Below are 22,798 nucleotides of genomic sequence, written 5' to 3'. Positions count from 1 at the left end.
TTAAATGTTAAATATTTTTCTAACTAATCATTTTCTTTGCAAACTTTAACACATATGTCATACATTTGTTTATAGAAAAAAATGGTTACCTCATCAACATCTTCACAATTATTCATAAGAAAAAAACTTACTTTTTACTTGATTCTTCAAATGAGTTCAAAATTTTCCTTTGTTTTCTCATTTTAAAGTATTTGCACCAATTCTTCTTATTTCAGATTCTTGACAATATTTACCTCATTTGTAGTTTCCTATAATTTATTATCATAATTCGCATTTTCAGATTCTTAGAGTGTTATATTCTTGTATTCGATAACTTCATTTTGCTATGGAGTAATAGGTGTAGGGAACTAATGAGAAATCCCTTTAGAGAAGAAGAATTATGAGAAACTAAAATTCTCAAGTTCTCTTCCATTTTGAACAAATTACTATTGGACTCAAATAACCCACTTAATTTTGTCTAAATTTAAAAATAAATTACACTAACACAATTATATATGTAATATACATTCCATTTTGAATTAAAAAGTGTTAGCTAACTTAGTAGCGAGGCTAACTTTTGGGATGTAAGATTTATAGTTCGAATCTTGGTAACCTAAAATTAAATTATTATTATTGTTTTATTTCACAAAATAAAGCAAGTAGGATTCGAACCCGCTAATATATGTAAAGTTTATGAAACATTTATTATATATTTCAATAGGGAAATTTATGAACCATCGCAATCCAATGCATGTGTTATTCAAAGTGCAATGGTGGTTTGAATAACCGTCACAAATAACTTTGTAGAGAGGTTGAGAAGTAAACTACCGCAAGTTATCTTTACTTTTTTGAAAATTTAGAGGTAGATGGTCAAAACCATTGTGCAAACTATCACGATACATGAGGGGGATGATTTTAATATAATCGTCGCAAATTATGTGCCGCAAAATAACTTTTTTCTTATAGTGATGGTCACTTTGTATTTGAATGTTCTTGCTAATCTCTATCCCTTTCTCACGCTGAAAACATTGGCATAGTCTTTCAAATGTGATATAAATGTTAGATTTTTTTCAAATAAATCTAATCCTGGTGTACCTTGAGTAATCATCAATACATATAAAAACATATCTTCTTTCACCAAAGCTTTTTACTTGCATATTGGTCTATTTACGTTTTTGTCACTCTCCACTAATTTTCCTCCTCAATCTTCAGGTTAGGAATACTACTGATAGCCTTTTCAAAGATAATGTTCCTCATGCTTTTGAGATTTAGATGACCAAGTTTCTTGTACCACAACTTGGTTTCATCCTCTTTAGAGATCAAGCATGTTATAGGTTGATCCTTTGATTGAGAATTTCACATGTAATAATTGTCTGAGGATCTTGTACCCTTCATGATCTATTCCAGATGTTTGTTGGTGACAATACATTTAGAATGATTGAAGTTTAAATATAATTTTTGATCACACAACTCGCTAATGCTGCTGAGATTTTTAGTTAGACCTTTAACTATAAAGTAACTTAATATTATCACCAAAACTTATCAAATTTTCTCTCCATCTCACAATCATTTCTTTGATCACATCATCTTGAAAATATATCTTGATCCTCTTTAACTTTTCTTTATGACTTGAAAACAAATTTATGAAATCATATCTTATCTCAGTATTTTTTTCCCAAAATTTACCAAAATCTTTTTTTAATGGGCCAGCCCGAAGCCCGCTTGGCCCGGCCCAGCCCATAAAAAACATAGGCCCGATGGGCTGGCCCAAAAAGACAGGGTCGTGTTTTTTAAGGTATTTTGCGGCCCGGCCCGCGCTAAATTGTAGGGCTTATGGGCCGGCCCGATGGGCCGAGCCCATTTTGACAGCTCTATCTATGGTACACTCTTTTGTGATGGTAATGATGTTGAGTAGGATGTTGTGACATGTAGTTTGACATCAAGAATTCAGTCTTTTCCGAGGAGGAACAAACTTTTTTTCTGCATTCATGGAGCTGTAGTCAAACCCAATTCCTTTCATATCTCTTGCAGTTTTTCCTACCCTTAGGATTTCATCAAGAGTATCAGAAAAAGAGTTTAGCATGCGAATTAACTTTGTCATACCTTCAACCATGAAGTTCAAGTGCTTGACTTCTACCTTAAGTTCTGTGATTGTTGTGATAAGATTTTCCTTGCCTTGAAGTAGTGCATTTACATTTTCTTTTTGTTTCTCACCAGATATGCCTTCCTCTTTAAACTTGAGATACAAAAGTTTGTATGCTTCAACAACATCTTCATCTGAGAGATCTTCATCATTGGATTCACCATCATCTTGAACATTTGGCTTGAATCTCACACGGGTTTTGAAAGCAAACACATTGTTTGCCTTTCCCCTTCACTCTCCTCTTTTGATTCTTCATATGACAATATGGTAGTGTATCTTTTCTTTTGTTTCCTAAGGAAATTGGTACATTCCGCCTGAATGTTTCTAAATCCTTCACATTCATGATACTTGACTCCTTTGGATTTGTTTGGTTTGACTCCTTCTCTGCCTTTGCGCTGAGATCCAAAACCTTTAGAGTTGGGAGGTAGATTGTCTTTAACATATGTGGTGACATTATTTCTTGATCTTTTATCAAGTTTTCTCATAACCTTGCCATATTTTGCAATTAAAGCAATGGAATCAAACAGGTTTTCATCAGTATCTTTTTCTATATGTTCCTCATCATTTTCAATGTCAGCTTTGAAGGCAACGCCTTTGTTTCTTTTCTCTGATTTGTCATTGATGGCCGTCACAAAGGTGAGCAATGATCCTATGAGTTCATCCACCTTGATAGTGTTGATGTCATGAGCTTCTTCAATTTTTGTAATTTTCATGTCAAACCTCTTTGAAAAAGATCTGAGGAGTTTTCTGTCCAATTTCAGTTCAGAAATTTTTCACCAAGAGAAAATGAGTTGTTGGCTATGTCTAGAAGTCGAACACTAAAATAAATAATTATTTCATCTTATTTCATCCTCAAGTTTTCAAATTTGATAGTGAGAAGTTGAAGTCTTGACATGCGTACTTTTGATGTGCCTTTATGAGCAGTCTTAAGAGTCTCTCAAGCTTCTTTAGCAACTGAACAAGTATGATAAATCTAAAGACGTTTTTTTCAAATATGTTGAAAATGGAATTGAGAGCATGAAAATTTCTAAGAGATTCTTCATCTTCCTCTTTAGACGTGACATTTTCTGGCTTCAGAGATTGTTTCCCATCTTCTGCAGTAATCATTGGGGTAGTATATCCTTTTATGACTGCATTCCACATTTTTCTATCCATTTACTTAAAGAAAGAAATCATTGTAGCTTTCCAATAATCATAGTTGGCATAATCTAGAATAGGTGTCCGATTTACAGATCATCCTTCCTTAGTATGGTCCATTTTGAGCATAATGTATAAATTCCCTAGAGCTCACCCAATTAGAATAGGGTGTATGCTCTGATGCCAATTGAAGTTATATTCTCCATAGGAAAAGATGTCAAACACAATGTTGTAATAATGTGTATGACAATATTTGTATGTAAACAATAAAAAAGTAGCGATAAGAAAAATGACACAACAAATTGTTAACCTAGTTTAGTGCAAAATCACCTACGTCTGGAGGGAGTTAGCCCAAGAAAGGAAATTCATTCTAAATAGTCAAAATTACAAATTACTCTTAGTTGAACTCCCATGTTTAATTCTTATTTTCCTAGTACTACCCATGAATTCCTATTCAGGACTCCCCTTGAATATAAGACCCCTCTCATTTACTCTTAAGTACTTTCCTAAGTGTTTGAGCAGATGAAATAACATATGAATGATAGAACAAATTACAACTCAAAATACTCTATTCCTTAACTTAGGAATATGACTTACGAATAGAGTATAACAACACATAAGTACAATGAAGAAAAAAAAGACTTAACACAACTAAACACGCCTTGCTTGATTCTCAAGGTCTGAGTGTTTACAAGGGAGAACTCCTCCTTAAATAACAACAAGGTCCGTCTGTAAAGCTCATTAGGATTTGTATCTTTTCGTGCGACTAAATCAATTTCACAAGCGTAAGAAATAATTCTTCATTAAGTTAATTTGCAATTTTTTATTTTATAAATCTTCAACATATCAGATTTGTTCTTTTTAATTCTTGATGAATGATCTTTTGGGAAAATTTCTCATATTCCAAAAAGTGCATAAAATAATTAAACAAGATTGGACAATATGGAAACAAATATTCAATCAAGCGTGAGATTCACTCAGTGCAAACTAGCTACTGGGCGATAAAAAATGTCTCACAATATGTAGAATATTATGCTGCACATGTTGCTTAATGGTTTGAGCTCATAGAGACAAAATGTCTCGCACAATATCATGACATATTGCTCCACATGTTGTCTATTAAAATGACACCAATAAAATATACCAATACAAGTCAAATAGTCTCTTGTACATCTGTAACCTCACATCATTCATCTCAACACCACCAAGTGACGTCTCTGATATATCTCATTCCTCTTTTGATGAATCAACATCTCCTACCTTCTTAAAGTTATTTGGATCAATACATTGATGAATTATATAAAGAGAGATTTATAATCCTTCCTCTTCAATTATTTATGTGCATTGTTGTGATCATCAGTGGTACGATTACTAATTGGTGTAACTCCATTCTTTACAAGATTACACACATCTTGATAGCAGAATACCACCTTTATCTACTTCCACCAATTATCGCAATTCTTTCCATTTACAATGGAAAAATTTGTAAGAAAGTGACCATTTGGATGAGAAGCCATTGCTCAAGATCTTCCAAGAATCACAACCAGTAGCTCTAAATACCAGATGTTTTTTTTGTTGATAATAAACAATCTCTTTCATTAGATGAAGAAAAGAGAGTACAAACATGGACATAGATATTGTGTTAGGACATTCCCCAACCACAATTTAACATCAACATTAATAATTAAGCCAAATAAGCTATGGAAATAAAAAGCCTTTGAGAAATTCAAAACCAATAGGGAGGTACCAATCCAAATCCTCAAGCCAAGCAAACAAACAACATTCTTCCACAAGATCCGAGTGAGTTTTAGAAACACAATCTTTAAGTCTATCCAGTTACGGATCATTTGTTTAGCTTTATCACGCGCATTTCGATTATACGGGTTTAGATGATTGAATAAACTCACACTTTGTAGAGGAATCCATTGTTGATCGGAAGGAAGAGTTTGATTTGCAGTAACCCTAAAGAGAGTCTCATTCCTCAACACATCTCCTTCATCCAAGCTTCTTTGAGACATTTCTACAAACACCTTAAGGACAAGCTTACAACAAACTAATCTTAAGAACAAAACACACAATATAGCAAATCAAACAAGAAACACCAACAACCAAAACAAAACAAACATAATAATAGTATCTAATGCAGAAACACACACACATAAACTCAGGAGATCCAAATCTGTTAGTGGTGGAGGCTCTGGTGGAGGCCGGTTTTCATGACCGAACCAGCTTGACCCATCAGTTGGTGGAAATGATTTTGGGGTTTCAAACAATTGATGGTTAGTGGCAGAGAGGAGGGAAAACTTGATGGAGGATGGAGGAAGAGAACAGGGTGGATCTAATATGGATAAGTGTTTCGAAGGGATGGAAAAGGATGGACGAAAACTTACAGTGGAGAGGGGGGAACCACCATTGAGGAGGAGAATGCCACCATGCCGACGGGGAAAAGCTCCGATGACGGAGGAGAAGCCTCTACAAGAGAGGAGGCGGCGGCTCTCACCAAAAGAGGAAAACCCTACTTTTAGAGAGAAGAGAGAGCTTTTCTCTCTAAACATTGTTTTCTAAAGCACTAAATACCAGATGTTGAAACAAAATACTTAAACAAAAATACTTTATCACTCACTTCTGTTATATTGATACATTTGGATAGCTCAAGCTTTATTTTTCCTCATACACACTTTGCACATTAAGAATTGAAAGACGAAAATTGAATGAAAGAAAAGAGATGTATTCACTATCCTTAAAAGTTTACAATGCTAGGGGTATTTAAATGAGGTTATACACTCACACTCTAACTATCTTTGTCTTATTAGAACAAAAATTAGCATTATCTTTAATTTAGTTGTAAATTTATTGTCTAGTTTATGAATAACGAAAATCTTTAAAAATAAAAAAAAGGACGTGAATCTCTTAAATAAATAGTTGTTATCATAGTTAATGTAACATTAAATTAGTTATAGAAAAGAGTCTATTATATTTTTATAAATAAAATTTCTTCTTATAACACTCTTTTTATTATCATGGATGAATTTGAATATAATTTTTTTTAATTGAATTTTAAATGATCTCTTATTATTCCATTCAAGTACATTTTTAATTAAAATGAGTTATCTTTTATTTGAAAGAATAATTGGTATATTTTGATATTAAAGTTTTCTAATAGAAGAATAGATTAAAAATTATGGTCAATTGAGTTTTTGATTTCCCTTCACACTGACTTACTATAGCTATATCATAATTTATTTGCTTAGTTTCCACTCTAATAATCTTAGTTGAAAAAATTTAGATGTAACCTAATACATGGTTGGATTGACTAATTTATTAACTTGGAAACAAACAAATGACTAGCAAGTAGTAAGTATAATATCAAGAGTGGCATTTTATTATGTATTATAGAAGATTGTAATATTTTAATATTTGTAAGGCCGTTTTATGTTTTCGAAAATTCATGGTAGACAGATAGTTTAAAGAGAAAAAGGGATATGCAAAAATTTTTACACAGTCAATCAATCACAACCATGTATCTAATTAAAGCACAATTTTAATTAAAAAAAATTAATATGACATGACAAATGTAAAGATTTTGATTGGATGTATGTATAAAGTTTGTTTACACCGTCAGTGCACTACCTTTAAACTCTAGTTTAAATGTGACAAAATAAATAAATAAAATTTTAAATAAATAAATGAAACAAATGTTTTATCAAAACCTACCTATCTAACTACACTTTATTATATTAAATTTTTAATATTATTAAAGTAATAGTCTTGTATATCCTCAACGACTCCAAATATTTGTATATATAATATAGTATACTTGTTGACTCTAATTAAAGTCAATTTAAGTAAGATCAATTATATTAATTATCCGTTTAGTTTGGTGTATTAGATTTAAATAACTAAGGGAGCCATGTAAAAAAAATTATTTTAACAAAACACATAATATTATGTTTTATGTTTTGTAGTTTATTATGAGTGGATAAAGGAGAAAACAAATATAATGAATTATAGGAACTTGATTAGACTATTTCACTTCTACTTTGTAACTTTCTTAGCACCATCTTGTACGATGTCCAAGATATATTCTTCAACATCTGTTTATGGTTTCCTGCCTCCATGTTCCTCATTATTTGCACAGGTAATATGTACTTTCTTCATCTGATTTGTGTTCCCAATCACTATCATGTCACTCACGATGTCTGGCACACATGGTATGATATTTATATTTCTTTCTTTACACATTTGGTCATCCTTCAATAGCATGCTCACTTCAGGCTCAAACTGCATTCGATGGACAACATGCTCTAGAATCTTGATTGACAATCTACATAACTCAATGTCTTCTCCATAAGTGAGAGTTATCACTTTCTCTTTGTCTTTCACATTAACACTTTTCACATTATTGACATCCATGCAGGCACAAATGATATTTTCAGAACTTGATCACTTTCCTTCAATTGTCAAAGTTTCTCTTGGAGTCTCTTTTTTCTTCAGCTTATGTATGCATGGATCAGTATCTTCAATGATATCTTCAATAGCTTGTACAAACCTAACACAAACATCATTGTTCACAGGGATAGATTCTTCATGAGCACAAACATTATTGTCATTCACCTTCAACACATGATCCTTATCACGAGTTCTCTTCATTCTGTTTGCACAAGGAAGGTCTTTAATATCCACATTCAAGTTCTTATTGAGAGAGATATTTTTCTCACCCAGCACCTAATGAATTCATCACTTTCATTCATTTGGATGATCATATCATTTGAAATTAATCTATGCTCATTTCCATTTGCAGTGCAATGAATCTCATTCATACCTTCACCTTGAGTCTTCACGTCTTTAATGCATGGTCATGGTTGTTAACACCACCACCATGAGTTATATCGATATCAACCCCATCATCTTCATGAACATGATATTCATTCTACTTATGCACTTAAGGCTTTGTCATCATGGTGTACCAGATGTTTTCCACATCCTCATCATTATCAGGATTTCTCAAGTGCATAAGTAGAATGAATATCATGATGATATCTCATAGACCCAAACCTGATTTGAGCATTATTCATGTCTCCAATCTTGCAGCTAGACTTCAATCCACCACATTCATCTTTAGTAATCAGTCTTGAGTCATAACCACTCTTTTTCTTTGGCTTCTTATTCTAAACCAAAGTATGTTGTTCAAAGTTGGGAGGACCTCCATATTCACCATCAGCCTTCCCTACAATGATACCTTCTTACTTAAGTCTAAAATCATTCTTAAGAGATGATTCCGACTTCTGAGACAGATGTTGGAACATCTGTTCTTATATCTTGGTTTAACATTCCATATTAGCTTTATGAATCCCGAGGTTTTGCATGCCCATAAAGTCTTTCTTCAACGTGACTTTCTTCATAAGAGCGTCTTTGCCCATGTTGGTTACTCCTCCATTGAAATTGTTAAAGTTCATATTCCCCCTTTGATCAAAATCAATCAGTTTCTTGAAGGTCTTAATTCTTTCCTCTGCTCTCCTATCAGTTGTGATATAAGCAATCTATTCTTTAGACCTGTTCCAGGTACTCTTATCATTATAATGCCCTTCTTTACCTGATGAGCCTAATGAACCAGTAGCCTTAGCATTGTATTTCCTCTTCTTTCTGGAAAAGGTTTTCTTGCATCTTCTCATCTTCAGTAGTTCGTAACAATAATGCGTCATATGTCCATATTTGCAACAATGATGATATATTATATGTTATTTCTTGTTACTATGGTGATGAGATGACATATGTTGAGCATGGTGCTAAGACATGTGGCCTGACATCACAACCTTAGTCTTCCTTTCAGGTATAACAACCTCTTCTAATGGGGTCTTCATCTCTTTTATGCTCGTTCAAAGATTTGATCTCTTCGTATTAACATACATCTCCCTAAACTCCATTATTCCAATGAGTAAATTTGAACTATTTTTCAAATTACTTTCAATTTGTATCATGTTTTCCAGTTTGGAGTTTAGTGAAGAAACCTCTTTTTCTACTCTTGTGATGGTTCATGCAAGCTCATTTGTTTTCTTCTGAAGAACACCTATTGTTGTCTTTTGTTTGGCTATTGTTGAATGATGTATCATGTTCTTCTGTAGACATGTCTTCACCATTGAACTAATCTTCGGGTTCAAATCTACCAGAATAAGCCATCACTTTGTTGGTAGTTTCTCCCTCACCTTCACTATCAGAATCAAACCAAGTGATGGTTTAATCCCTTTTTTGTTTCTTTAGAAAGGTCTGACATTCTTCTTTAATGTATCCATATCCTTCACATTCATAGCAATGAGTACCCTTCCCACCATTGGATTCGTCCCCACCATTGTCTTTTGTTTTGGGTATTGACGTTGGACCTCTTGTATTGGACATTTGTCCTCCACTTTCTGTCCAGGTACTTCAAGGAATTATTGAACTTTTCCCTAAGAAGAGAATTAGATTCTCACATGCTCTTCTCTTTATCTTCATGACTTTCCTCCTCCTGAGTATTGGAAACAAAGGCTATACCTTTATTCTTCTTTTGAGCCCTGTCATTAATGGATATCTCAAAGGTTTGTAAGGAACCAATGAGTTCATCAAACTTGATGTTACTTAAGTCCTGAGCTTCCTCAATAGCAGTCACATTCATATAAAACCTCTTAGGAAATGATCTGAGAATTTTTCTAGCAAGCTTCTCTTCAGACATCTTTTCTCCTAAGGGAAAGGAAATGTTGTCAATATCACGCAATCTAATGTGGAATTCACTAATAGACTCGTCTTCATTCATCCTCACAATCTCAAACTTGATGGTAAGTAGATGTAGCCTAGACATACGAGCTTTGGACGTGTCTTCATGTGCAGTCTTAGGAATATCCCATGTTTCTTTGGCTTATAAACATGTGTTGATCAACCTGAACATGTGCATTCAAATCCTTGGAATTTCCAAGAGCTTCAACATCTTCCGCCTCGATCCAATAAGCTTTTAGTTTCAAATTGGTTGTACCATCTTCAAAAGTAACCATCAGATGTTTTTATCCTTTTATCACAACTTTCCATGCTTTACTATCCATGGATTTGAGAAAGACAATCTTTATTTACTTCCAATAATCATAGTTGGTGCCATCTAAAACAGGTGGTTTGTGAACTAATCCTCCATCTTTCATTATCTTCATTTAAGCAGAATTTATCTTCCTTGGAGCTCACCCAACAGGCTAGGATGCTTGCTATGATGCCAATGGAAATTATGTTCCTCAGGGGACAAATGTCAAGTAAGATGCTCCGACAACAAGTTCAACAAGATATACCATAATTAACATAGATATAAAAGATTGAGTTGCGCAAGTTGATGGAGTTGAAAAATAATAAATAACACAAAGAATTGGTCACCCAGTTAGGTGAAACTACACCTACATCTGGAGGGTTGAGTCCACAAACTAAATAAAGAAAATTCATTATTAGTAGCTTAGTATACTTAGACTTACAAGCAACAACAATCTCATGTTGTTCAATGCTTCTTCCTAACACTACCCAATGACTTTCTATTTAGAGTCTCCCCCTAAATCTAAGAATTCACCCACTTTCTTTCTCTATCACACAAGTTATAATATGAGATTACGACTACTAAACCCTAGTGATCAACTTCAATCAACTCGTTGAAAGATGTTGAATTTTACAACTCAACTAGACAAACCTTCTATGCCAAGTTACTGAAACCTAGAGGTGTACATAAAGATTCTACACTAATCCTATTAGGGCATTAGCATGCAATACATGACACAAAACCTAGCACTCTAAAAGATCTTCAATGAATACTTGAATGCTTGAATTTCAAATCCAGTTGTGTCTTCCTTATATAGAAATTTATCTGAGCCATTCTTCATGGATTTGAGATTTGATTTCGTTCATATTGTTGATTATGTTGGATATTTGATCTCTTACAAATTCAAATTTGTATCTCCTTAAATTTGATTTGATCTTCACAACTGTCCAACAAATCATATAACCATATTGTTAACTAAATAAGAATAAAAACTGATACAATCTTTGATCAGATATACTTCTAAAATGCAACAACCATGGCCTGATGCGCAAGGCCCAAATGTCGAGCAGAATGCTGGAACATCGTGTCCAGCATGTGTACCTTCTACACCTCCATACAAGTTTAGCAAGGTAGATCAACTTGAACTCTTTGAACACTTCTTCCATTGTTGTTTTGCAAAATGCATACAATCTAAAGGACCATTTCAAAAAGAACTTCATACATCCTCTCATGAAATAACCAAAAGCCCATTGAATTTAGGATCGATTACTAAACATGATATTTGCTTCATTAGGGTTAAGATTGCAAGTTGTTGCTACTAATCACTCATTATTTCATATACTCTAACACGAACACTAAAACACGATAAACACAAACACTCGACACTTATAATTTAAAATAAGATATACTAGGGGTGGACAAAATACCACCGTCCGAAACAAACCGTCTGTTCCGAACTGGATTTTGGGAAACGGGTCGGATAATTTCGGGTTGTGGATTCCAACGGTTCATTGATTTGGATAACATCGGATGATTTCGGATGGGTTCGGTTGGTAAAATTTGGCCCATCGGAATCCGAATCCGACCGAACATACACATAGAGCTAGCTGGACTTTCAGTTAATCTTGGCCCAAGCCATCCCTCAATCCATGGCCCAAAGTAAGTGTTCATAAGGTTAAATTAGGGTTGCCTACTTTCATAATTAGTCTAATCTTTTGTGATTCCTTAGGGTTGCCGTTCTCAAACTCAATGTTTACATGAAGCTTCATTTGCCGCCGCTCACCGTCGCTCCCAAACCTGCCATCCGTTGCGTATCTCTCCCTTCCTCTCTTGATCCATGATTAGGTTTCATTGAATTTCTCTTGTGAAGGTAAAATCTCTCACTCTCTCTCTCTCTCTCTCTCTCTCTCAGATTTATGATTTCATAACGTATTATTCATCTTTATGTTGCTAGACAATTCTTAGTGTGATATTTGAATATTTTTCAATTAGACTGTCATGTTTTATTTAACTGTTGTCTTTGATTAATGTTTGAAACTTTTATAAAGGAAAAAATTGTCTTACTGTCATGGTCTTTTTTATTGTACATATGGCCTTTTAGTGTAGGATGAAAACCTTTCCCCTATATTTCAGATCTATGATTTCAATGGCTATCCAAACCTTTTCCTTTTATTTGACTTGCCTTCTCTAATTTCAGATCTACGATTTCTGTGAGAAATAGCTTATACTTGATATAGTGTTTTCATTTTGCTTCGGTAAATACTAATGTTCATCTTACAAATGTTATTAGTTATTACTTCTATTGCTTAAAGGTGCATGTATGTCTACTAACAGTAGTGTTCTTTGTCTGTACAGGATGAGATGTAGCACGTGTGTGCAAAACCTATGGCTATAGCAGAATATTAATATGTTGATAGCTAAATGACACTTTTGGCTAAATTTGATAACAAAATGATATCTTTGGCTGGAGAATAAAATGCATAAATATCATTTTATTTCATCTGCATTATTTTATTTAATTTTATGTATCCATTAATGTTGAGAGTTCTTTCTTGTTGGGTCTTGCAGGAAGATAAAAAGAAACTTCACTATAAATGGACTTATTGCAAAACAAGCATTAGAGTTAGTGAGTTTTCTAACTTTTTTTTGTTGGAGTCTAACTTTTGTACTGTTATTTAAGCATGGAAAGCTAAGAGCAGGAGAAAAAAAATTGAAATGTTAAAAAACCAGTTTTGTGTGTAGGAATTATATCTAATGTGAATTTCTTGTATGATTTAGGGATGCTCTTATGTTAGTTGCTAATGTTTGCTTAACATTCTTTTGGAATACTCATGTAGTATTTCATGAATCTTTTCAAGTCTAATAGGTGGATTGAATTAAGTGGATTAGGAGATAAAATGGAAGAAGAGTAAAATATTATTATACAAAAGTTGTTGATATGGATTAGGAGATAAAACTAGCTATTTGTTAGTTTATGTATGTGAAATTAGAAGCAAACAATTTTTTTCTATTTCCTTAAATTTTCTAATTTCAGTTTTTTTTTATGTAGGATCTTGGTGTAGATTACTATCAAAGTAAAAGATAAAGAATCATTTGAGAAAAGACATCTTTCATGTCTTTCTTACTTTATAAGATTAATTGTCACAATTGGAGGAGTTGAGATCCTCTCCATTTCTCAAAAGAAATGGAGAGCTCAATTACTAAAGTTTTGATGTACAATGCATATATGTTTTTGAAAAGTGTGACATGTATTTGTATAATTTGACTTTTATATCATGAAAAATTTAGTAATGGAGTTCTCCATTTCTTTTGAGAAATGGCGAGGATCTTAACTCCAACTGGAGGAGTTGAGATCCTCTTCAATTGGAAGACTGGACCAACGGTTGATATTTACTATATTTTTTTAATATTTTAATTTTAATAAATAAGAAAGATTTAGACTTAATAAACAATTTTATCCTGTCCAATTTTGAATAACAAAAAAAATTAAATAATTATGCCTTTTAATGGAAAAACGAAATATAATAGTTTGATGAGAATGAAAAAAAGGTAAAAATAATCTGATTTTTGAAATTAAAAACAGAATTAAAATCATTCAATTTCTACATTTTAAAATGGGTCCAAGAAATTAATTATTTCAATTGGGCCACAATTTAAACTGGCCCAACAATTGATTCAATCTATACAAATATCAAATTAAATAAAAATTAGCTTAAATTTAAACTTGGGCTTAAAATTTTAAATGGCCCAATAAAATCACTAACCGAAATAAATCGACCTTGCAAACCGAACCGAATTGGACCGAACCCGAATAAACCGAAAACCAGACCGGTCGGAATTAGGGTCCACATATCCCACCCGTGAGTTGGTTCGGTTTCTGGTTTTGGGCCCGAACTCGAACCGAACCGAACCGTTGTCCATCCCTAAGATATACGACACTGATACCAGTACATATATGATAATGTTTAAGTTTGATTTATTCATCTACTTTTTAAATATTTAAAAATATTTAATAAAAATAATATTTTTACTTCTTAACACTAACATTGCTGCAATACACGTCTAACCATTTTAGATGTGTGTGAGATTTGTTCAAGAAATGTACAAGGAATGTTTAAGCAAAAATATATATATTTTTTATGAAACACTTATTTGAATTGTACAATACATGTTGTATAAGTGTCATACAAGTGTTGAACATTGATTCAAACAATATCGAATCAAAGAAAAAAATTATTTTTTAAGGAACACTTATTTGATTTTTCAAACACTTACCTAACTTTTCTGGCATGTGTCTATGAATGTCATAAGTGTCGGACACCAATATGTATTGGACACCGCGACACATCTTTGAGGTGTATGTACTTTATAGATAGACATAAATTATATTTTTTTTTTTTGCTTTATACCACCGGTTTAGAACGGTTCGGGGGCGAGTCCCCCCTCCCAATCGCAGTTGCGAGGGATCGAACCGTAGTTCTCTCTACCAAATTCAGCGCCAATCACCACTGAACCAACTAACGATTGGTTAAATTAGAGTTTTAATATTGAGAGGTAAGTCAATATATTACCACATAAGCATAAGTTATTGCTATTGTTCTAAATTTAACGGAAAAGACGAAATTAATTAAGAGACTAAAATAAAACCGTAAATTAAATTAAGGTAGCAAAAGTTTAATTAAATCTATATTTATATTTTAGTATTAAAAGTAATAGTGAGAAGTAGCATAATTAGAAGTATACGGGCATCTTATGTATCGATTCTCAGCATCTTTTGTAAGATCCTATGTTCGGTCCCCACTTATGATGTTGTTCTCACTATTTTCCTCCTCTCCATAAATAAATTCTTCTTTCACCACTCTCACTTACTCACACCCCTCCTATCTCATACCTTCATCTCCATCAACAATCATAGTGAAGCATAAACAACCTCAAAGAAAAAGAAAGAGAGAGAAAGATGAACGTCTTAGAAGATTCTCCCCTACAAGCTCTAGCTTTCCACCACTTGAGCTTCGATTTCTTTAACAATTTATGGACATGGCTCGCCGTCATCTTCTGGAGGATCCGGACTCCCAACCCTGAATTACTACCTCCTTCTAGCCAAGATGACACGGTTTCGGAGCTATTGGAGCCTTGTAACGATGATGATAATGTTCTGTCTCGTGTTCATAGTACTGTGGTTTGTGACGGCGACGTTAACGATGTTGACGGGGTCACGAAGGGAAAGATGAAGTTTACCTCGTACTATAACGAGGATGATGTCATTGATGGAAAATGCAACGAGACGTTACATTTAACGGTGGAATTATGGGAAGACAGGGAAGAAAGATTGGAGTGGTGGGAGAAGTTGTTGAAGACGAGAACGGGAGAAAACGAGAATGGATGGTACACGTGTCAGGATTTAACGGCGCTTAACGGCAACGTTGTTAGGTTTTGGGAAGAATCAAGCAATAGCTTCAGCTATGTTTCTCTATGGTAGTAATCACTAATGGGGACAACTTCTCTATCCATCTCAAAAAATTGAGTAGTAGTAATATAGTGTACGGAGAAAATGTAAATAGTATTTTTTATGTAGTACTATTATGTTGTTAATTTATTACAAAATGTATATACTATATGATATGATTTTGGATAATTTCAATCCGATTCCTCATCCATGCTCTTTGTCATTGTTTTAAATTATTTCATTCAAGTTTGTTTAGTTATTCTCTTCAAAAATGAAAATTTTAGAAACACAAATCTCAATTTTTTTTAATTTGTAACAAAAATCTTAACTTTAATCATTTGTACATTTCAAATATTTTTCATAAAAATTTATGCTTCAATTTTTGTAACATCTACATACCACCCTCAACCTCAATCACAATTTAAATTACTCTCTACATCTTTTTCTTTCTTTTTTTATCATGAACACATTGGCCACACAGTGTTGTGACAAGTGAACCACAACCACCTCAATCTTTTTTAAATTAATTTTTTTATATAGATAAAATACTAAAATGTCCACCTTAACTTTAAGAACTAAGGGTCTGTATGATGCGCAGGATATAATAGGGACATGATATGATATAAAGTAGGATAAGAATAGAATATAATATTGACAAGATAAGACTTATCTTATCATGTGTTTGGTTCACTTAGGATATCAAATATATATATATATATATATATATATATATATATATATATATATATATATATATATATATATATATATATATATATATATATGACAAGTTTACCCTTTAAAACAACTATATTTTTCTAAAATATTTTGTAAAATTTTTTAAAATTTATTAATTGTCAAAAAAATTAATTAATTAAAATAATTTTAAAAAAACTCATTGGCACGATTGAGTAAATAATTTCAGTTTTTCTGGATAAATATCATGAATTTTATATATATGTAAATGATAAAACTACCTTTGCAAGAAAATATATTTAATTTGATAAAATTTTAATAATTAGTTTATTTTTAAATATTCCACTTTATTTTGTTTTAAGTGTTTTATATTATACAAAGTTACAAAATTACCCTTATGACAAAATCATACATATTTTTATAAAATTATGTATTAATATTTTTAATTTAATATCAAATTAATATTTATTTATATTTTATCATATTTAATTTTTTATTATAAATTATATTTTATAGGGATAAATTAGTAAATTAATTTCTTATCCTATCTTGTCGAATTCTAACTCAGCTCATATTCAGAATAACAATTTGAACTAGAGAGACAAGATATGATAAATTTCAGGATTAACTTATCATATCCTTATTGTGTCATTAAACGCTAAATCGAGATAGGATATGATACATATATATCTTATCTTGTCTCTTATCCTGCGAACTAAACGGGCACTAAAAATTTACAACTAAACCCTAAATTTCATTCATCTCTTTCTTTATGATACACACAACTTCTTTCTATTTCTCTTTCTTAATGAGGCCATTTTTTTCTTTCCCAATTTGATTATCGAATTCCATTTATATGTTTATTTAGGACATCGATTTGATTTGGTGAATGTTTCCAAGTAATTGAAATTTGTTTTTACCAATTTATAAAGAAGTATTTAGGACAATAGTTCGTGTTCGAGACTTGCTCATACAAGTTTGATTTCAGTTAATAACGAGAAATTTATTTATAAAAAAATTGAAATTGTTAGTAATGGATACTTTCATCAACGCATAACCGTGTCTAAAATTAACAAGTTACTTGCTTTCACAACATACCTCGTTCTTTAGAATTATTTAAAAACCCAACTATTAAATATGGTGGAGCATTTCTCAGTTGAGTCTGAGACACTTTCGTCACTCATGTTCAACTTTTCAAAATTTCTAAATCAGACATACTTTCAGCGTATAATTGATGCTCAAGTCGTTTCTACTTTCATAGTGAACATGTTTGTTTAAACCAAAAATATTGAAATAAAAAGGAACTTCTCGTTATTGTCATATAGTAACTTGTATGAGACATGTCATTTAGATAGTTTCCATGTCCCATATTCTAAAAGGTTTTGCTCAAACATGCTTCAAACTAAACTAATCAAAATAGCAAACATGAACAGAAGCATATTTATAATATAAAACTGAATTGAACCTTTAAATTACAGTGTAAATTGATACAAAATTGATGTAGGAAGGCTGATTGCGCATATCAAAAAAGAAATCGCGCGTCAGAAAGCATTTTAATAATTAAGTTATTTTCTATTTTAATTTATAAACAATTTTTAGTTTTATTTCTATTTTAGATTAAAAATCCATAGAGTCTCTTGAAGCTCATTAAGGTTTCTTTGTTTTCTATATTTAAAGACATTTGGTGTGGCCATAAGGATTATCTTTCATTATAATAAAATTCAAAGTTTTATTTTTCTTATGGATTCTAGCTTATCTTATAGGTTTTGCGCTTACAACCCTGTGTTTTGTTCTAGGTTTATCGGTTGCGATTTATTTCAAGTTTTTTACTCCGTCAAAAATTGCTCCAAAGAGACTTTGACATTAACATAGTAACAAAACTTGTATGAAATAAAAATCTAGAAAAATGACAAAAGCTTAAAAGTATACTAGCATGTAGAAGTGATTTGGTGATTTTTCTCAATGTTACATGGCTTTATATAGGCCTAAATCCATAAAGAATTTCATGAATTTGTGAAGTCTTTATGATGAAAAAGAAATAACTGAAACATTTGGAAATTGAACGCCCATCAAAATAATAACTGGAAAAAATTGGAATTTGAGGCTGGCCTCTAGTGCAATACAGGTCGTAGTGCTGGTAATGGATGGATAGTAGCACCTTGTGATCCATACTGTGGGCCATTAAAGGAAAAAATATTAGAGGCACCCATTATGGGTTGTAGTGCCACTAGGACCAAATCGTATAGTGGGATCTGGTTTTTGTACCGTAGATCTTCTCCATGTGCAATCTTCGTGTAATCTGTCGCAGTTCAACTCCAATTTATCTTGTCTCGTTGACTTTCACCTAAAATAGAGAAAAAACACATATACATCAGTAAAATGCATCAAATATGGATCAAACTACTTAAGAATTGAAGATAAAACACTCTTGAAAAATAGTTAAAATGTCAGTGGTTGACATTGCTTTTGTCAATGTGTAAGTTCTTTTTTTTTTCTTTTTTTTTTGTTTTTCTTTATTCGTACATTCTAAGGACTAATTTATATTGTGAATTTAGGTACTATGTTAATTTCATGTTCAATATCACTTGGTTAATTTCAATTTAGGGATTGTTTTGTAAACTTAAGGACGAAGTAATGTGATTTTAGGTTTAGTATTGTCCAATGGTTTTCACCTACTATATTTAGGTAAATTTCATATTTTATATTATCGATTTATTCAAATGGTTGTATAGCATATAAGTAATGAAGATTTGAAAAATTGATTCTTTATTCAATACAAAAGTTTGTGAGAATGAAAGAGATAAATAAAATATAACTCATGTGTCTGAACCTTAAAGAATTCACGAGAAACCAAAAATTGGAGTAAATGTTAGTAGAGTTTTTTCGGATGACATTGGAAAATCTTTAGAATGTGATCCTAGAAAACTTCCTTCAATTTGAAAATATTCATTTACTCCAGACTAACCAAAATGGTCACACATTGTTTAGGAATTGAGGTTAAGGGTAGATTATATACAACATACATAACGAGACTTTTTTTAAAGGATAAAGTAACAAGGGTTCTCACACTCAAATTAGACAATACCTCGTAGCTGCAATGACACAGACTTGAGGTCGATTAGAGTATTGATGTCGTCTGTGAGAACTCAGAGTTTTCACCGTGTCCCTTAGCTTAAACTAGGGGCAATTGTTCCGAGCTAGCCAAAATAATCACACGTTGTTTGCGAATCAAGGCAAATGATAGTTATTTATATCACTCATACACCTCAACCTAACGAAATACTTTTTTTAAACGACAAAGCCCTAAAGATTCTTCTACCATAAACAAACAATACACCGTAGCCGCAATGACGCAGACTTGAGATCAATAACAAAAATTATCAAGATAAAAAAAATACTAAAATTGAAGCACATTTTCTAAGAAATTACATGACAATTAATATTGAAAAAAAAATAGCCGCAAGTATTAATTCTAAGTCTATAATTGGTGATTTTAAATTACTTAAAGATCATAAACAATTAATTAAAAATATTTTTAGTCTTACTATTTTTATTTGATATTCAACTTTATGTTTATTATAATTTAAATATTTTATATACATTATAATTTGAATATTTAATATATAAGTTATAATTTATTTAAGTGGTCACTCCAAATTTTTTAGAACATGATTATACGTACCACATTTAGAACATGATTATACGTACCATATTGTATGCAAATATAAAATTTCATGGGAGTATTGGAAATAAAGCTTTATATATAAGGTGAAAAGAGATGAATGGAAGAATTAAACCATTATTTGATGTAAAAGCAGATAAATGTTCTCCAGTTATTATTAGAGCTGTCAAAATGGGCTGGTTCATATAGGCCGAATCGTCAAGCCCGAAAAATTATAGGGCTTGAGCATTAAAATTAGAGGCCATATTTTTCAGGGCCTTTTTAGCCCAGCTCTGAAAAGTCCGCTACCCATTAGGGCTAGCCTATATGGGCTGTGGGTAGCCCATTAGGCCCGCATAATTATAAATTTTTTAATAATATATTAATATTTATATTATCTTACTTCAAAATAGCATATTGATTTTTCTCACTTCACTAAATTTTATCTCTATTTTATTTAATTTTTCTCTTTTAAATATTATACATTAATATAAACAACATTTTTTCATCGTACTATATTAGTTTTTCTCTTTTAATAAATATTCAAGTATTATCTTATACAATTTAGACATATATTGTATTTTTTTTTACTAAAGATATATATTGTATTTAGAAACACATTATAGTATTTATAAGAGATAATATTTTACTTAAAAATGTATTATGCTTAAAATATCATAATTTTTAATTTTATTTATAATAAATATTATGGACTTTTTATTTTAATTTTTTTTAAAAAAATACCCATTTAAGGTCGGGTAGTCCGAAGCCCATCTAGGGCTGGGCTCGGGTAGTAAATCTCGAACCCATATTACAGGGCCCGTCAAGACCGGCCCGTTTAAGATCGGGTAGCCCATATTAACAGCTCTAGTGATTATCAAGTGGACGGTGTTAATTAAACTGTTTAATATGATTCAGACTCAATAATTTATCTATATGTTGCTGAATATTACAAACTTCTACAGTTGGTAATTAGATTCTCACACATCTGCATCACTGGTATTCGAAAACAAATTTGAGTAATATTCCCTATCACTCAGAATATGCCATTGTACATGATAATAACTCTTTGACTATTAATCTCACTTTTTTTTTTTTTTATCTTTATCAATATATAAACTAAGAAATAAAATATTTGATAAATTTAATTAAATTGACAAAAATTAATATTATTAAATTGGATATAAATAAAATAGTTCGAACTCTCAACTTCACGATTAGATTATGTGTGAATTTAGTGTTTATTATTATTTTGTCTATACTTTTTTAAAAAAAGTAAAATAAAACCTCAAAATGATTCTATTATTATTCATTAAGTAAAATGTATCTTTTATATTACACATAAATATCATTTATTTGACATAATTAGCAAACCAATTGTTAGTTGGTCCAGTGGTGATTGGCGCTGGACTTGGTAGGGATAACCACGGTTCAATTCCTCCCAACTGCGATCGGGAGAGACGGGGATGGCTGAACCGTTATTTTAAATAACGTTTTAGCTTAATTTATCACCCAATCGCTAATTTTACTAAGAAAGCCTACGGAATAACTCTAAAATTGTCCAATAGATTTGTCGTAATTGCCTTTCACGTGTAGCTATATGTATTCGGTGATTGTGATGGGATCAATTTGAAATTGTTTGTTTGCATATTATATATATTTATATCCTAATTTAATGTGTTATATTGTGCTTGTTGAAAATGACGTATAACTACATTTGTTTGTTTAAAGGAGTGTGGGCTCGTGTACTTGTTTTTGGTATTTAAAATATTCATAAGTTCTTGTAAATTTCTAGTTTCCTACATTCATTTGTTTTTAATTTTAATGTAATTATAAATTTTTTAATATAAAAATATCATAAAAAAGAGGAAAAAACTTTATTTAATAGTCAAATAATATATTAATGGGTTAATTGTACGAACCTCCTACCATTAGGGCGAGATTTGGTTTTGCCCCCTTTAAGATTTTTCTTTATTAACACACCCTTATAAAACATGTATACTATTTTGACCACACCCTTTTACCAACAATGCTGACTGTGTATTATTCCAACTAGTCCAGGTGGCAAGTGAGCTCCATGTGGCAAGTGAGTTTATAAAATACCATTGTGTAATAAAATATGACTCACATGTTTAGAAACCATTCAGTTTCACCCCCGTAAAACTTAGGTTTCAATACTCTTGCCATGGGTGAAGACAAGGCGAACGGAGAAGATGATGCGAACGCTGGGAACGGCGAAGCAACGGTTGAATCGTCTCAGGTTAGTTCAAAAACCATCTCTGCAACTTGATTATAACATGCATTGTTATTTTGTTGTCTTAAATGTTGTGAACAACATGCAGAAAAACGGAAGGTTTAACGTTGTTATTTGTCATGGTGGGGAATTCATTCAACGTAGTGCTGGTGAAACGATTTACAGGGGTGGTTCATCAACTTTGATTTCTGGGGAACAGTAGATTCTGGACCGTTCTGCACATTCAAAACCTAATTTCTGGGTGAGGTTACTTAGAAGGTTCTTACAAAGTGTGGACGAAAATCCTTGACATTGATCCTAATTTCTTTCAGATTAGGAGTGATGATGATGCGTATGACTTTGCTGCATATTGTTGTGCGATGCAAGTTGATGGGGGTATTGTGTGTGGAACATGATGCAAGTATAAGTGTAACTGGTAGCAATCAAAACTTTGTGTCTGAGTT

The 22,798-nt window shown here is 31.9% G+C and overlaps 1 protein-coding gene across 1 annotated transcript; it reads left to right on the top strand.

Annotated features, from left to right (window-relative positions):
• Positions 1-15,107: 15,107 nt before the first annotated feature.
• LOC131601901 (uncharacterized) lies at positions 15,108-15,972 on the top strand. The gene has a single exon (XM_058873834.1). It carries the CDS (start codon positions 15,256-15,258, stop codon positions 15,775-15,777), a length of 522 nt encoding a protein of 173 aa, XP_058729817.1. The 5' UTR covers positions 15,108-15,255; the 3' UTR covers positions 15,778-15,972.
• The last annotated feature ends 6,826 nt before the right edge of the window (positions 15,973-22,798 follow it).

Source organism: Vicia villosa, linkage group LG1 (genome assembly GCF_029867415.1).
Source record: "Vicia villosa cultivar HV-30 ecotype Madison, WI linkage group LG1, Vvil1.0, whole genome shotgun sequence".
NCBI lineage: Eukaryota > Viridiplantae > Streptophyta > Magnoliopsida > Fabales > Fabaceae > Vicia > Vicia villosa.
This window is presented reverse-complemented; position numbering and strand designations above follow the sequence as displayed.